The sequence below is a fragment of the Coregonus lavaretus genome, assembly GCF_964263955.1.
Source record: "Coregonus lavaretus genome assembly, chromosome: 34".
Taxonomy (NCBI): Eukaryota; Metazoa; Chordata; class Actinopteri; order Salmoniformes; family Salmonidae; genus Coregonus; species Coregonus lavaretus.
In genome coordinates, this window is record NC_140021.1 from 34,832,782 (window position 1) to 34,851,139 (window position 18,358).

At 42.0% G+C, this 18,358-nt stretch overlaps 1 protein-coding gene across 1 annotated transcript; it reads right to left on the bottom strand.

Annotated features, from left to right (window-relative positions):
* Positions 1-597: 597 nt before the first annotated feature.
* Positions 598-8,557, bottom strand: LOC311109433 (inositol monophosphatase 1-like). Its single transcript, XM_084152325.1, has 9 exons — positions 8,491-8,557; positions 7,983-8,057; positions 6,792-6,925; positions 6,330-6,434; positions 5,986-6,031; positions 5,703-5,811; positions 5,177-5,285; positions 4,723-4,874; positions 598-2,993 (listed from the first exon to the last, which is right to left on the bottom strand). The coding sequence occupies exons 2-9, from the start codon at positions 8,043-8,045 to the stop codon at positions 2,875-2,877; spliced, it is 837 nt and encodes a 278-aa protein (XP_084008451.1). The 5' UTR covers positions 8,046-8,057; positions 8,491-8,557; the 3' UTR covers positions 598-2,874.
* Positions 8,558-18,358: the final 9,801 nt, after the last annotated feature.

The following is an 18,358-nucleotide window of genomic DNA, read 5'->3' on the forward strand; positions in this document are numbered from 1 at the left end:
AGTAGGGCCCATGTTTAGACTGGTTCAGACACACAGCGTTGCCACACCTTGCATAACTCAAATGCCTGCATGTCAAAACACACATGCCCATCTCTCCTTTCTGCCATGCACAAAGAAGATATAATATTCACACCTACTGTTAGTGATATTAATGGTCTTTATAAAATAATGTATTGACACTTGATAAAACATTCCAAAATAATTAAATGTAAACCTACTTCAAAGAGCTTATTATCAAGACCTTTGAAACGTTCTATCCTCAGGTTGGCTGTAAAACTAATTGGTTTTAGCTATAAAGTCACAGGCGACAGTTCTGGCAGACAACGTGGTTCTTAGCCTTCCCCTGTGATAACTAACCATGGCTACAGATTCTCGTCTCTTGTGACTTTCCTGTTTGGGCATTGGCTTCTTTTAAATTACTGATTATGTGATGTGAAGATATTTTTTCCACCTCACAGTTATCACAGACAACAGCTACTATATAAGGCACAAAATAAATAAATCTATACACATCAGTTATTCATGAAGAAATGTGTGGCAATATCATTATTAGTATAGCAATGACTTCCCTCTTCACACATCCTAAGAAAACATTACTTCTCAAAACATGTCTTTATTTTGTCATTAAACCATACAAAGCTACGCTCATAGTAAGATATCTGCAATACTCTTTATGGCTTATAAGTTAACGTCAGGTAGCAAACCAACATGGTATGTTCTCTGGGAGTGAGGCTTCAATGTATGGTCACTCCAAATATAAGAGGTTGGTTAAATAATAAATGGGGGTAAAAAGTTATTGCGAAAGCTTGTGTTTACATTTACATTTACATTTTAGTCATTTAGCAGACGCTCTTATCCAGAGCGACTTACAGTTAGTGAATGCATACGTGTTTGTTTTTGTCATACTGCCCCCCCGTGGGAAACGAACCCACATCCCTGCCGGCCAAACCCTCCCCTACCTTGGACGACGCTGGACCAATTGTGCGCCGCCCATGGGTCTCCCGGTCGCGGCCAGCTGCGACAGAGCCTGGACTCGAACCAGGATCTCTAGTGGCACAGCTAGCACTGCGATGCAGTGCCTTAGACCACTGCGCCACTCGGGAGTTCAAAGTAAAACATTTATACCTATACTTGCAATAAATAAATATACCTCACAACACATAACATATACAGTATTTAGTACTGTAATAGAGTAGGAAAACAATTACAATTCAAATCTAAATAAATACAGATATTCCTATATATTTTGTGAAAAGTCAATAGATGTCTTTGTAACTCAAGATTCTAAAACAGTCAAGGAAGCTATATACTGATGAGGTTACTTAAATTATGCAACTTACACCACATGACCAAAAGTATGTGGACATATGTTGAACATCTCATTCCAAAGTCATGGGCATTAAAGGGGGGACCAACTCCATTAATATGGAGTTGGTCCCCCCTTTGATGCTATAACATCCTCCACTCTTCTGGGAAGGCTTTCCACTAGATGTTGGAACATTACTGCAGGGACATGCTTCCATTCAGCCACAAGAGCATTAGTGAGGTCGGGCACTGATGTTGGGCGATTAGGCCTGGCTCGCAGTCGGCGTTCCAATTAATCCCAAAGGTGTTCAATGGGGTTGAGGTCAGGGCTCTGTGCAGGCAGGTCAAGTTCTTCCACACTGATCTCGACAAACCATTTCTGTATGGACCCCACTTTGTGCACAGGGGCATTGTCATGCTGAAACAGGAAGCACAGAATCGTCTAGAAAGTCATTGTATGCTGTAGCATTAAGATTTCCCTTCACTGGAACTAAGGGGCTTAGCCCGAACCATGAAAAACAGCCCCAGACCATTATTTACAGTGGCACTATGCATTGGGGCAGGTAGCGTTCTCCTGGCATCTGCCAAACCCAGATTCGTCCATCGGACTGCCAGATGGTGAAGCATGATTCATCACTCCAGAGAACGCGTTTCCACTACTCCAGAGTCCAATGGTGGCGAGCTTTACACCACTCCAGCCGACACTTGGCATTGCGCATGGTGATCTTAGGCTTGTGTGCGGCTGCTCGGCCACGGAAACCCATGTCATGAAGCTCCCAACGAACAGTTATTGTGCTGACGTTGCTTCCAGAGGCAGTTTGGAACTCGGTAGTGAGTGTTGCAACCGAGGACAGATTATTTTGGCGAGCTACGCGCTTCAGCACTCGGCGGTCCCGTTCTGTGAGCTTGTGTGGCCTACCACTTCGCGGCTGAGCCGTTGATGCTCCTAGACGTTTCCACTTCACAATAACAGCACTTACAGTTGACCGGGGCAGCTCTAGCAGGGCAGAATTTTTACAAACTAACTTCTTGGAAAGATGGCATCCTATGACAGTGCCACGTTGAAAGTCACAGATCTTCAGTAAGGCCATTCTACTGCCAATGTTTCTCTATGGAGATTGCGTGGCTGTGTGCTTGATTTTAAACACCTGTCAGCAACGAGTGTGGCTGAAATAGCCGAATCCACTAATTTGAAGTGTTGTCCACATCCCTTTGGCCATGTAGTGTATCATTGAGACAGAAAATGGCTTGGTCTACAATGACCACATTTCCTAATCTTGTTCTCACTTAAATGCCCAAATAAAATGAGATGCAAGTCAAAGCCTTTGAGTGGCTAACAGTAAATTAAATTAATAAAGTTGGTCTTCATTGATAGGTTTTCGCAAATCCACTGAGGTGCATTCAGAGAAAGGTTAATACCACCAGTTTAACAGTTAAGACGCAGAGAGGATCCCGACCTGCCTTATCTAAACGTGTGTATGTGTGTGTGTGTGTGCACGTGCTTCCGGCTGTGTGTGCATGCATCTGCAGCCGTCCGTCTGTCCATCTGTGTGTGCGTGTGATGGTACTCTAGACCTCGGTGTCGTCCCTTCCTACGGGGAATTCTTTGATCACCTGGGAGAGGCGCTCTGCGATGGTTCTGCTGCTGGCAATGATCAGCCTCCTGGACATCAGGTCAAACGGACCTCCTGGGTAGGACAACAATAAAATAGACCCATGTTATAGCAAGTACCCAGTGTTACTCATTTTAACCTCATTGAGAACTTTAAGATGGTGAAATATAATTCCTAAGATCAATAAAATGATTTACTCATGACCTGGAGGCCTTGATCATGTACCATCTACAATGCACACCACTTCTTCAGAAGCCCGCCACTTCCTGGTAACAACTACAGTACCAGTCAAAGGTTTGGACACACCTACTCATTCAAGGGTTTTTCTTTATTTTGACTATTTTCTACATTGTAGAATAATAGTGAAGACATCAAAACTATCAAATAACACATATGGAATCATGTAGTAACCAAAAAAGTGTTAAACAAATCCAAATATATTTTAGATTCTTCAAATAGCCACCCTTGCCTTGATGACAGCTTTGCACATTCTTTGCATTCTCTCCACCAGCTTAATGAGGAAGTCACCTGGAATGCATTTCAATTAACAGGTATGCCATCTTAAAAGTTACAGAAGATAGCCCTATTTAGTAAAAGACCAAGTCCGTATTATGGCAAGAACCGCTCAAATAAGCAAAGAGAAACGACAGTCCATCATAAAGACATGAAGGTCAGTCAATACGGAACATTTGAAGAACTTTGAAAGTTTCTTCAAGTGCAGTCGCAAAAACCATCAAGCGCTATGATGAAACTGGCTCTCATGAGGACCGACACAGGAATGGAAGACCCAGAGTTACCTCTGCTGCAGAGGATAAGTTCATTAGAGTTACCAGCCTCAGAAAATGCAGCCCAAATAAATGCTTCACAGAGTTCAAGTAACAGACACATCTCAACATCAACTGTTCAGAGTTAACTGTGTTGATCAGGCCTTCATGGTCGAATTGCTGCAAAGAAACCACTACTAAATGACACCAATAATAAGAAGAGACTTGCTTGGGCCAAGAAACACGAGCAATGGACATTAGACCGGTGGAAATGTGTCCATTGGTCTGGAGTCCAAATTTGAGATTTTTGGTTCCAACCACTATGTCTTTGTGAGACGTGGTGTGGGTGAACGGATGATCTCTGCATGTGTACTTCCCACCGTAAAGCATGGAGGAGGAGGTGTTATCGTGTGGGTGCTTTGCTGGTGACACTGTCTGTGATTTATTTAGAATTCACCAGCATGACTACCACAGCATTCTGCAGCGATACGCCATCCCATCTGGTTTGGGCTTAGTGGGACTATCATTTGTTTTTCAACAGGACAATGACCCAACACACCTCCAGGCTGTGTAAGGGCTAATTTACCAAGAAGGAGAGTGATGAGTGCTGCATTAGATGACCTGGCCTCCACAATCCCCCGACCTCAACCCAATTGAGATGGTTTTGGATGAGTCGGACCGCAGAGTGAAGGAAAAGCAGCCAACAAGAGCTCAGCATATGCGGGAACTCCTTCAAGACTGTTGGAAAAGCATGCCAGCTGAAGCTGGTTGAGAGAATGCCAAGAGTTTGCAAAGCTGTCATCAAGGCAAAGGGTGGCTATTTGAAGAATCTCAAATATAAAATATATTTTCATTTGTTTAACACTTTTTTGGTTACTACATGATTCCATATGTGTTATTTCATAGTTTTGATGTCTTCACTATTATTCTACAATGTAAAAAATTGTAGAAATAAAGAAAACACTTGAATGAGTAGATGTGTCCAAACTTTTGACTGGTAGTGTATGTAGATAGCATCGCTGCAGTGCACAGTGATTCACCTGAGATGTCCATGATGACACCCCCAGCCTCTCTAATGATGGCAGCTCCTCCAGCCATATCCCAGCAGTGGATTCCCATGTGGTAGTAAGCATCAGCCGCTCCGCACGCCACCAGGCACATGTTGACCGCCGCACTCCCCGGCGAGCGGATGCTACGGTAGCAACATTTGCCTGTTAGCCTTATACATATCTAAACCACTGTAAGTCATCAAACAACATAATGTGTGGCTCAGTGGGTAGAGCATGGCACTTGCAATGCCATGGTCGTGCGTTCGATTCCCACTGTATGGATGCACTACTTACTGTAAGTCGCTTTGGATAAAAACGCCTGCTAAATGGCATATATTACTATATTAAACAGCTCTCTTTCTGTGGCCTCGTTGATGTTTGATGCATTATAAGCTCACAATATTGAGATGATGTTTAAACAGAGACTGTGGGAAGTAATGTTTACCCGTGTACAGGGATGGTGAGGATTGTCTCGATGTTGCCCATCATGGTTTTGAAGTGCTCTGGATCTTTCTTAAAGCCCATCTCTGTCAGGACCAAGGACTTGGTGATGTCTACACAGAGAGAGTGTCATGAGTCATGACCACTCATTGAATCCATTATACACAACAAACTAGCATAATGCTAACCAAACTAATTCTTATACAACAAAATGAGATACAATTAATCTGTATATCTTCCTAATGTTATCATGATCAATTGATTCCTAATAGCTGTTCTGACAGACCATTTTGAAGGCACAACGCTCAAATTAAGAGTAGTGATGATCTAGGATCAGTTTAACTAACCTTTTAGATCATAATGACGACGATTAAATGGACGGGGGGGGACCAGACCCTGGATCAACACTCCTACTCTAGAACGCTTTATGAATACCGGCCCTGATGTTTGGTGAATGACTCTACCTAGTGGATATTATCTCAACTGCAACACATGGGCTCAGCCAGACAGACAAAGGCTGTAAAACATACCTTCCTGCCCAGACACTTTGATGGGTTCTCCGTTACAGAATGACCCTTTCCCCTTCCGTGCTGTGTACATCTTGTCCTCTTGGCAGCTGTAGACAATGCCAAACTCTATCTGAGTCAAAGACATAGCAAAGAGAGAAGTTTGACTTAAAATGCAAAGTTGAATTTTCTACAAAGTCAAAACTTCTACTGCAGAAATAAGACAACAAAACCTACTGAATTCCTGCTACTCAGTTATTACTGTGTTGTAAATCTCATGACGTTGCCAAACACAGAAAACCTTTACCTCTTTCTTTACAGCAAAGCCAATCGACACAGACACAAAGGGGAATCTGACTTAAAAGAAAATAGAAAATGTGTTAAGGCATTAAATAAGTGAATTCCTAGAGGAACTAAGCAAATGAGAATCCATTTCTATTAAAACCCTTTTCTCCAACCCTTGAGGTTACTCCAGGAAAAATCTTGTTAAAAATAGCTATTTTAATATGGAGCTAACTATGGCAAAGAAAAATACTATTGATGTAGGAGGCTATAGCTTTTCTGGTTATGAGGACATTCGATGCTTTCTTCATATGTTAGGCTATATGATGGGGCATGTGTGCAATACAGAACTGTAACACCGTGCAGCACCTGTGGACAAAGTTGGTGGTCCCATCAATGGGGTCGATGATCCAGGTGGGATTATCAGTTAGGATGCTGGGTGCTCCCGCGGCTACAGACTCTTCACCTATAAAACTGGTGAAAGAAGAATTCAAGAGAAGATGTTGGATAATATCAGAAACAGAAGCACAGTACAGCACCTTTCAGGAGCTTAGGAACAAGACCTGGATCAAATGCAAATACTTTCAAATAATTGACATGTGCTTGATTTAGCTTGACCTGCATGCAAGGTGGGCATAATTTGCACTTTTGGGACTATTGAATTGGGTTCCATTATACCACACAAGCTAAATCAAGCGCAAGCATTTTATTTATGTATTTGATCCAAGTCAGCTGGGAACACTAAAGAAAAATACTATTTATCTCTAAAGCAGCAAATGATAAAGGTGAGTGGTGGTCCAGGCTTTGAGGCCCCGCAGTGAGCTACTGTACCTGTGTGTGGGGAACCTCTCCTTGATGGAGGAGATGATGACCTGCTCCACCTTCTGGTCGGTCTCAGTGACCAGGTCCACAGGAGAGCTCTTCTGCATGATTGAGATGTCCTTCTGCAACGCTTCTCGGATCATCTGACAGAGAGAGACGAGAGAGACATGAGAGAGAGAGTGTCAGCCAGCTAGTCTCAGGAGGGATTAAATAAGGATGATAATAATCACAATAATTGTTTGGATCTACATACAGTACAGTGCTCAAAGCGCTTTATATAGTAAGGCAGGAAACTCACCTCTTCCACCACCAATTTGTTGCACCCACTTGGGTGATGACAGATCATTGTTTCATTACTGTAATGTTTTCATTATAATGGTTTATATAAACACAACACCCTGATGAGAGTATGATAGCCCATTATGATAGACTACAAGGCATTGATAGACCATAAGGCAGGGTTCCCCAACTGGCGTCCCACGTGCAATTTTTTTTGGCCACACAAGTCTTCTGGGCAAAATAAAAAAGTTGAGGGAAAAAATGAAATTGTTGGACAGGAAGACCGTAAAAATCAGCAAATCAGCTCCAAGTGATTTTTTATTTAGGACATCTGTTCCAAAGTATTCCTACGCATAATAGTGCCTTCAGAGAGTATTCACACCCCTTTACTTTTTTCACATTTTGTTGTGTTACAGCCTGAATTTAAAATGGATTAAACTGAGATTTTGTTTGGTCACTTGCCTTCGTACAATACCCCATAACGTCATAGTGAAATTATGTTTTTCGAAATATTCACAAATTAATTGAAAATGAACCATTTTTTGGTTACCACATGAACCAGACAGTGATAAAGGTAACGTCCTCAACATAGGAATGACCAATATCAATATTCAGACTATGGTGTCACTGCACAAGAATAAAAAGGAAGGTTCTAAGTAACATCATACCAACGTTTGCAGTATATTTTATAGTTTTGATGTCTTCACTATTATTCTACAATGTAGAAAATAGTAAAAAATAAAGAAAAACCCTTGAATGAGTAGGTGTTCTAAAACTTTTGACCGGTAGTGTATGTTCTGGCCCCCTGACTATCCGCTCAAGAAAAAATCGGCCCGCGGCTGAATCTAGTTGATGATCCCTGCCATAACGTAATATTATTCACTGTGACCTAGCTAGTAGGGTATTATGCTGTTTTCTCACCTTCCCAGCCTCTTTGGTCACCTCAAGGCAGTGGTCCATGCATTCTTTCCAAGGGTCTGCCATGATGACAACAACCTAAACAAACAAGTAACAACACCCATATGAGAATTAAACAAAAACCAGGGCTGGGTTTCCAAAAGCATATTAGCACTAAAATCATATTCATTCCATTGAAACTAAATGGACAAAATATGTTCTTAGTGCTACGATGCTTTTCGGAAACCCAGCACTGGAGAATAATTTGCAAGATGTTCACAAATTGTTCTAGCTAAATAGAAACGGAGATAATCAATGTCGAACATTTTAGACGTAACCTAGCTAACGTTAGCTAGCCATAACCTAGCTAACGTTAGCTAGCCAGCTGACAGGCTATGAGGTGTTCCCGGCATTGATCACTAGCAAAATCAGCAAGGATTCACAACAGCTAGCTAGTGACCAGCTAACCACCCTATAAATTGTAACAATAATCGATTTGCCAGCAAAGACAGTTTGAAAACCGAATACTTACTGTATTGTTTCCCTTTTCTAATGTCTGCACTACTATTCTGCCAGCAGCACAAATTATGACATCTTTTTCGTATAGCAATGACAAAACCTTCAAAATAAAAGCCCACATTTGAACACATTGTAATATTCGCTGTTTAAAAGGATATTGCAATTTAATCAAGGGCCACTTTTATTTTGGCATCAAGAAAGGCAATTAGTAATTGATGAAAACGAATTTAAAGATTTGTTTAAAGATTTTTTTTAAACCAAAAATGAAAAAAATACAATGTTGACACTGGTATGTTGAGAATATTGGGATGTAGAGAAAAACTACTTTACTTCCTGTATCAGCTTAGTGGGATGGGAAATACTCAGTAGGCTCTCTACTAACCAGATAGGGGGCAGAGAAAAGCCAGCAGCAGGCCATGTAACACAGTCCACCTCAAAAACTTAACACATTTGGTTAGTAAAGACCCTACTGAGTATTTCCCGATCCCACTTAGCTGACACAGTTACAAAAAATGTCTCTCTACAACCCAATATGTATCCCATGTACAGTGTATTACAGTGTATTGCATTGGGGGCTATGGAGGGGTGGAAAAGGGGCCAGCAGCATGCTGTGTGACACAGTCCCCCTCAAAAAGTTAGTAGAGACCCTACTGAGGATTTTTCCACCCCAGGCATGTTGGCATTTATTGACATGAATCTTGCCCTGGTGGCAGCTCTGCTCAGTGGTCACTAGCTGTCACAGCCACAAAGTCCTTTTAAACCTAACCCTAACTGATTTGAAACCTAACCTTAACCACACTGCTAACCTTAAATTAAGATCAAAAAGCTCATTTTTGTTGTCATGAATTTTACGATATAGCCAATGTTGACTTTGCAGCTGATCTATCTAGCGGAAATCGCTTAGCTCTGCCTGCAGGGCAAGATTCATGACAACAACTGTCAACCTGTGGCTAGCGAGGGGGCGGAGTGAAAAAAAGCCAGCAGCAGGCCGTGCGACACAGTCCCCCTCAAAAAGTAACCATGTTTGGTTAGTAGAGACCTTACTGAGTATTTCCCACCCCAGTTTATATGAGATGGTAGTACAAATAAATCTCTACAACACAATAAGTATCCCATTTAGCAGTGGAGGTTGCTGAGGGGAGGACAGCTCATAATAATGGCTGGAACAGAGTAAATGGAATGGAATACCATTCCACCTATTACGCTCCAGCCATTACCACAAGCCCATCCTCCCCAATTAAAGGTGCCACCAACTTGTGGTCCTCTGTAGCTCAACTGGTAGAGCACAGCGCTTGTAACGCCAAGGTAGTGGGTTCGATCCCCGGGACCACCCATACACAAAAATGTATGCACGCATGACTGTAAGTCGCTTTGGATAAAAGCGTCTGCTAAATGGCATATTAATTAATTAATATTATTAATTATTAATTAACTTCCTGTGATATACAGTATATTGCATTGAGAGCTATGGTGGGAGCGGAGTAAGGTGCCAGCAGCACTATGTATAATGCCGCGTTCACGTGCTAGTCGGAAGTAGGAAACTCTGAAATTTCTGATTTGCTAACTCGTTGTAGAAAGATGATCCTGAGTTTCCCACTTGGAAAGTATCAGAATCATCCAATAGGAAGCTCTACGCAAATATCTTACTTTCATTTTAACTTGGAGGTTCCGAGTTTCCGATAGCATGTGAACACGGCATTAGACCTGTTGCCCACCAGAAGAGATCTAGTTTAATTCTACCGATTCTATTGAGTAATTACATTAATATATATTTAAATGTATTATTAAAGGGAAATTCCTTAAATATATTTCCATCGTCTTTGCAGGGTGACTCTTATTTTGAAGGAAAGAAAACCGTGTTTGCAATGCCAGCATAATGAGCTGCTGCCAGCAGAACGGGTAATGACTACAAAACGCAAAGCGAGAGCGTTTACTCCCCCGGAATCTGTCCACGAAAATAAGACCACGAAGCCAATGAGAGTGTCAATGAGTGTCAAATTTGGTCAACAAAAATGTTAATTGCTAATTTGCTACATGAGGCTTATTTTATCGAATATAAGTTGGCACGTGGCATTTCGGCAAAAAATAATAAAAACGTTATATTGGAGTTGTGCTGTTGTTTACAAGCGTATCTGCCCTCTCATTGGCTAGAAGGGTCCCATCTGATTCTGCCTGCCTTCCATGTATTTCCATTGTTAGAGCGTTCACGCGAATACCTTGTCAATATAATAGAAACTCTTTGATAATCCCACAGATAGAACAATGAGCCTGAGACAGACGTTTCGCCACATGTATAATTCTGAAGCATCCGTTTGGATTTTGGACAAAATTCAGCAAATTTTATCATCGGTGAAACATTTGATCTCAATACAGTTTTCTGTTCCCAAAAATACAATCTGTTATGAACAGATTGGACTAAGTTTTGTGGACTTTGTCCTTTGCCAAAGTTTTAAAAAATTATGTTGTTTGGAAGGAGTACAAGGGCGAATGTAGTTATTGCACACGTGCACTTCAGAGTAGACGTTTCCTAATTGAAATATGCAAATGTTGCTAGAACGAGCCAATACGAGAGATCACCATGATGTCACAATAGCAAGCAAATTTAGTTCTGGATGGAAAAAGTTGCGTTCTGTGCATGGTTGTGCTCTGTATTTGCAAATCAGTAATTGCATAATGACATTACAGTAAGGAGCCGGCATAATCGACTTTCCAACTAACATGAATCATTGTAAATGCACAGTGCTATTTCATGGTGTAATCTCGAAATTCACCGAGCAGATGGCGGTAGTGAGCCACTAGATCTATTCATTACCTGGCTATGTGAGGTTAGTCAGCCACGTCCAAAACTGTTAGTTCGCAATCAACGAGCAATATGATAGACCGTGCTTGTTCATTCATAGATAAAGGATATAAGTCAAGCAATAATATCGTCTGTTAAACAGAGGTTGTTATTTTCTGTGTACAACATTAACCAGAAAACTGTATTGAGATCAAATGTTTAATCGATGAGAAAATTAGCAGAATGTCGGCCAAAATCCATCTCGTTCCATTTTCTCCAACTGCCGGCCACTCGCCAAGCGGATGCTTCACAATTATACATCCGGTGAGATATCTGTCTCATTGTTCTATCTGTGTTTCCGATGCTCGCAACCCGGAACTACCAGAACGGCTTGATTTGGTTGCAGCTCCGTCACGTCATGCCATTGTTACGAACGTTCTCAAGCAGCCCTCCGTGGTGTCTGAAGTCGTGATAAAGCCAGTCATTCTGGACGGTGGCTAACGACTGTTTAGTCAAAATTACACTATAGTGCCTGGAAATACGATGACGTTGCTAAAATGGTCACATTTAGTAGGAAGGAACTTGGCAGCATTATCATGACGTCAAATGTACTTTAGACAGATGGCAATGTCATCAGCTAGCAAAGTTTGTCAAAAATAGCTAGCAATGCTAACGGTGTCCTCCCCTCAATCTTAGCTAACGTTATATTGCATCTAAAGTCAATCTGACGACGACAAAAGGTTTTGTACTAATTATTGTGTCATTGTATTTCCAAGCCACTGTAATGCACTTTTGATGAAAACTTCATCAGCGCTTATTGATGATGCATTGAGTAGAATGCTCATTCGGGCATCAGTCCAAAACGAACGTTCAAAACAAACAATATTGTGACGAAACATGCAACCCAATAATAGGATCTCGCTAGCTTGTGCTTGGCTCTGCCCACGTCCTTGCTTGTTCTGCCCACTCTGATTCATTTGCTCCCATTTGAAACTACAGGCTGTGGTCTGTCTTGGGTTAGTTATAAACAATCTTCGGTAATACTGTCTGCAATCAGAACCTGGCAAAACTGTTTAAGGGGAGGGACTACCTGGATAAAAGCCCACTATTGGTTCAATGGAATTATTGACAGTAAAAGCACCACTGAAGTGCCGAACCGTCATTCACAGCATGAATAAACTCCACCTACTAGGAAGTAGCTAAGCCTTCCTTACAATACCAGTGGCAGCAGAAGGAGCACATCAAGCTAAATACCAAATTAATGGTGTCTAATTGAGCAAAACAATTTTTTTTCTCCATGTTATGACTAAATCAAACATTGTTGCAGTGTCATATCTATATTTTATTACTCGAATTAAGGCCTGATTACTATTAAAATATGACTTATGTTTGTAAGAAGCCAGTCCCTCTCTCACCCCCAGTACTTGACTTGGACAGAAGCTCACCTGAGTCCAGTACCGGCACCTAAAATGTTCTGTTCCTCTAATAGAAAATGATCTCAAAAGTGTTGTGGAGCTCCTGCACCTAAATATAAACAGTACTGGCACCCAAAATGAGTACTATTTCAGTCCAAGTCAAGCACTGCTCACCAGGCTTGTCAGGTCAAGCTAAAATGTATAGCCCAATGACCACTCAAAACCCGCCCAAAAGGGCTGAAAACTAGGCTTTTCTTTTTCTTCTTTTTTTTACAGCAAGAGAGGAGTTGCCATATCTATACAATAAACCCTTTTTCCATAACGTTATCCAGCCAATTAAGAAGCAATATCATAGTAACTTGTAACGACGTTAAAAGCAAAATGTGGGTTTCCTCAAAATAAAATGTATTGCAAGCTATGACATGGCGTAATAAAGGAATTAGAATATGTGACAAGAGAAAATATTATTTTCCCTTATTAAACTCGCCAGATCATTTTCCATCAATGGATGTCGATTTAACTCGATTGACTGCTATGATTAAGCAATAAGGCACAAGGGGGTATGGTATATGGCCAATATACCACGGTTAAGGGCTGTTCTTATGCGCGACGCAACACGGAGTGCCTGGATACAGCCTTTAGCCGTGATATATTGGCTATTATAAACTGGTTACCAACGTATTTAGAACAGTAAAAAGTAATGTTTTGTCATAACTGTGGTATATGGTCTGGGTGGTTCGAACCCTGAATGCTGATTGGCTGACAGCCATGGTATATCAGACCGTATACCACGGGTATGACAAAACATTTATTTGTACTGCTCTAATTACGTTGGTAACCAGTTTATAATAGCAATAAGGCACCTCAGGGGTTTGTGGTATATGGCCAATATACCACGGCTAAGGGCTGTATCCAGGCACTCCGCTTTGCTTCGTCCCTAAGAATAATATCGTATCCTTATTCTAGTCCTCCTCTGTTCCTCTGGTGATGTAGAGGCTAACCCAGGCCCTGCAGCCCCCAGTATCACTCCTACTCCCCAGGAGCTATCATTTGTTGACTTCTGTAACCGTAAAAGTATTGGTTTTCTGCACATAAATATCGGAAGCCTCCTTCCTAAGTTTGAGTTATTCACTGCGTTAGCACACTCCGCCAACCCTGATGTTCTAGCAGTGTCTGAATCCTGGCTTAGGAAGGCCACCAAAAATTCTGAAATTTCCATCCCCAACTATAACATTTTCCGTCTAGATAGAACTGCCAAAGGGGGTGGAGTTGCAATCTACTGTAGAGATAGCCTGCAGAGCTCTATCATACTATCCAGGTCTGTGCCCAAACAGTTTGAGCTTCTACTTCTAAAAATCCACCTTTCCAGAAATAAATCTCTCACTGTTGCCGCTTGCTACAGACCCCCCTCAGCCCCCAGCTGTGCCCTGGACACCATATGTGAATTGATTGCCCCCCATCTATCCTCAGAGTTCGTACTGCTTGGTGACCTAAATTGGGATATGCTTAACACCCCGGCCATCCTACAATCTAAACTAGATGCCCTCAATCTCACACAAATTATCAACGAACCTACCAGGTACAACCCTAAATCCGTAAACATGGGTACCCTCATAGATATCATCCTGACTAACTTACCCTCTAAATACACCTCCGCTGTCTTCAACCAGGATCTCAGCGATCACTGCCTTATTGCCTGCGTCCGTAACGGGTCCGCGGTCAAACGACCACCCCTCATCACTGTCAAACGCTCCCAAAAACACTTCAGCGAGCAGGCCTTCCTAATTGACCTGGCCCAGGTATCCTGGATGGATATAGATCTCATTCCGTCAGTAGAGGATGCCTGGTTGTTCTTTAAAAGTAATTTCCTCTCAATCTTAAATAAACATGCCCCATTCAAAAAATACAGAACTAAGAACAGATATAGCCCCTGGTTCTCCTCAGACTTGACTGCCCTTGACCAGCACAAAAACATCCTGTGGCGTACTGCATTAGCATCAAATAGCCCCCGTGATATGCAACTTTTCAGGGAAGTTAGGAACCAATATACACAAGCAGTTAGGAAAGCAAAGGCTAACTTTTTCAAACAGAAATTTGCATCCTGTAGCACTAACTCCAAAAAGTTTTGGGACACTGTAAAGTCCATGGAAAATAAGAGCACTTCCTCCCAGCTGCCCACTGCACTGAGGCTAGGAAACACTATCACCACCGAAAAATCTACAATAATCGAGAATTTCAACAAGCATTTTGCTACGGCTGGCCATGCTTTCCACCTGGCTACCACTACCCCGGCCACCAGCTCTGCACCCTCCGCTGCAACTTGCCCATGCCTCCCCCGCTTCTCCTTCACACAAATCCAGACAGCTGATGTTCTAAAAGTGCTGCAAAATCTGGACCCCTACAAATCATCTGGGCTAGACAATCTGGACCCTTTCTTTCTAAAACTAGCCGCCGAAATTGTCGCAACCCCTATTACTAGCCTGTTCAACCTCTCTTTCGTAATGTCTGAGATCCCCAGAGATTGGAAAGCTGCCGCGGTCATCCCCCTCTTCAAAGGGGGTGACACTCTAGATCCAAACTGTTACAGACCCATATCCATCCTGCCCTGCCTTTCAAAAGTTTTTGAAAGCCAAGTCAACAAACAGATCACCGACCATTTCGAATCCCACCGTACCTTCTCCGCTATGCAATCCGGTTTCCGAGCTGGTCATGGGTGCACTTCAGCCACGCTCAAGGTCCTAAACGATATTATAACCGCGATCGATAATAGACAGTACTGTGCAGCCGTTTTCATTGACCTGGCCAAGGCTTTCGACTCTGTCAACCACCGCATTCTTATTGGCAGACTAAATAGCCTTGGTTTCTCAAATGACTGCCTCGCCTGGTTCACCAACTACTTCTCAGATAGAGTTCAATGTGTCAAATCGGAGGGCCTGTTGTCTGGACCTATGGCAGTCTCTATGGGGGTGCCACAGGGTTCAATTCTTGGGCCGACTCTTTTCTCGCTGCTGGTGATTCTCAGATCCACCTCTACGCATACGACACCATTTTGTATACATCTGGCCCTTCATTGGACACTGTGTTAACAAACCTCCAAACGAGCTTCAATTCCATACAACACTCCTTCAGTAGCCTCCAACTGCTTTTAAACACTAGTAAAACTAAATGCATGCTCTTCAACCGAACGCTGCTTGCACCCGCCCACCCGTCTAGAATCACTACTCTCGACGGGTCTGACCTAGAGTATGTGGACAACTACAAATATCTAGGTGTCTGGTTAGACTGTAAACTCTCCTTCCAGACTCACATTAAGAATCTCCAATCCAAAGTTAAATCTAGAATCGGTTTCCTATTTCGCAACAAAGCCTCCTTCACTCATGCTGCCAAACAAGCCCTCGTAAAACTGACTATCCTACCGATCCTTGACTTCGGCGATGTCATTTACAAAATAGCCTCCAACACTCTACTCAGCAAATTGGATGTTGTCTATCACAGTGCCATCCGTTTTGTCTCCAAAGCCCCATATAATACCCACCACTGTGACCTGTACGCTCTTGTTGGCTGGTCCTCACTACATATTCGTCGCCAAACCCACTGGCTCCAGGCCATCTATAAATCACTGCTAGGCAAATCCCCGCCTTATCTTAGCTCATTGGTCACCATAGCAACACCCACCCGTAGTCTGCGCTCCAGCGGGTATATCTCACTGGTCATCCCCAAAGCCAACACCTCCTTTGGCCGCAATTCCTTCCAGTTCTCTGCTGCCAATGACTGGAACAAATTGCAAAAATCTCTGAAGCTGGAGACACTTATCTCCCTCACTAACTTTAAGCATCAGTTGTCAGAGCACCTTACCGATCACTGCACCTGTACACAGCCCATCTGAAATTAGCCCGCCCAACTACCTCATCCCTATATTGTTATTTATTTTGCTCATTTGTACCCCAGTATCTCTATTTGCACATCATCTCTTGCACATCTATCATTCCAGTGTTAATACTAATTGTAATTATTTTGCACTATAGGCTATTTTATTGCCTTACCTCCATAACTTGCTAAATTTGCACACTGTATATTATATGTATTTCTGTTGTATTTTTGACTTTTTTGTTTTACCCCATATGTAACTCTGTTGTTTTTATCGCACTGCTTTGCTTTATCTTGGCCAGGTCGCAGTTGTAAATGAGAACTTGTTCTCAACTGGTTTACCTGGTTAAATAAAGGTGAAATAAAATAAAAAAATAAAAAAAATAATAATAATAAGAACAGCCCTTAGTCGTGGTATATTGGCCATATACCACACCCCCTCGGGCCTTATTGCTTAAATATACCACGGCTTTCAGCCAATCAGCATTCATGGCTCGAACCAGGTTTGTAAATGTAAATAAATCCCCTTTGTGCATGTGCATAACTATAGGTTAATCCGACAGGAGAGTTTGAGTGATGAAAGTTGGACAGAGGATCTCGAAATCTCTGAGCAAGAAACACTTGGATGAACATAAAAAACAATTGTTAGGCTATTTTCTGGCAATTGTGCTGTTATTATGTGCCAGATGTTAAGACTACAAACCGTTATAAATGGGCCATTTGCGAGATTGATTTGTCATTTCAATAGGCATAGGCTACAGACTCAAATCTGGGTTTATGATTCTAATAAAATGTTGCCATAGTTCGCTTGGATAAAGGCAGGTAGCCTATAGCCGCTGATAGGCCTACATCTCATTTCAGATAGTCTACAGTAGCCTAGGCAAGATGTCAACTGAACGATTTAGCAGCTTGCTTAGTTCAAATTAACAGACTAATTTATTCAACATGAATAGCGAGGCGATTTCGCAATAAGTGCTTGTTTCCCCAAGAATCTGCTGGAATAGGCTACTGAGGATGGGGTCATAATTTCAATCACTGAATTAAATATTAATAATGTGTATGAACTGGATATGCTGTCAACAACAGCCAATGTTCATTTTTTAAATTTTGTTTTACCTGTAGCCTAGACTGACTACTGTTACCGTCAATCTAATGCGTTCATAATAACACAAAGTTACAACAACAATAAACTGAAGTTATAGGCTATTTATTGAATTGCTTTGCCAGCTCCAGGTAGGCTACACAAGTGGCACACATTGATTTGCAATGACTCCAGTGATATTGTAATTTCAACATATTTATTGTGTCAAATGGTAGCCTACAATGGCATTTACATTAATAGGCTACTTGATGGCCAACAGAGGCAAATGTATAATTCTCCACATTTAGCCTAATGTCAGTATCATTTTCCCGATAAAAATAACCACGCAAGGGAGTTCCATAACTTCCATTTCAAATTTCCACTCAGGCAGCCCCCGAGACCCAAGAACTTCGATTGGTACCGTTTTCTTGAAGCAGTCAACATTAGAATGCAGTTTAAACCACCTCCAAGCAGATTTATGTAATGCGCTCTAGTGCATCCAAAGTCGTTTTCCAGTGCTTTGTCTCCATTATTTCTTGATGTGCATCAGTTCTAGAGTATTAATGTTTTATGGAAATAGCTGTCTCCATAATGACAATCTAAATAGCCTACTGACAACTGGTAAACATTTTTTGTCACAACATGGGCGCGTGTTGCTCTCTCTCCTCTAGCTCACGTGCCTCAGCCAATAACTGAATAAGCTCTCCCCCCTCTACGTAAGAAGGCCACTCCCCTCTAA

Bases quoted from the DNA above. Each gene is read 5' to 3' on its own strand.
- LOC311109433 (XM_084152325.1), bottom strand. From the start codon at position 8,045: ATGGCAGACCCTTGGAAAGAATGCATGGACCACTGCCTTGAGGTGACC. The intron at 6,435-6,791 runs GTACAGTAGCTC...TTCTTTCACCAG, and splicing joins GAGAGGTTCCCCACACACAG to TTTTATAGGTGAAGAGTCTG. The intron at 5,286-5,702 runs GTATGTTTTACA...CTCTCTGTGTAG, and splicing joins CAAAGTGTCTGGGCAGGAAG to ACATCACCAAGTCCTTGGTC.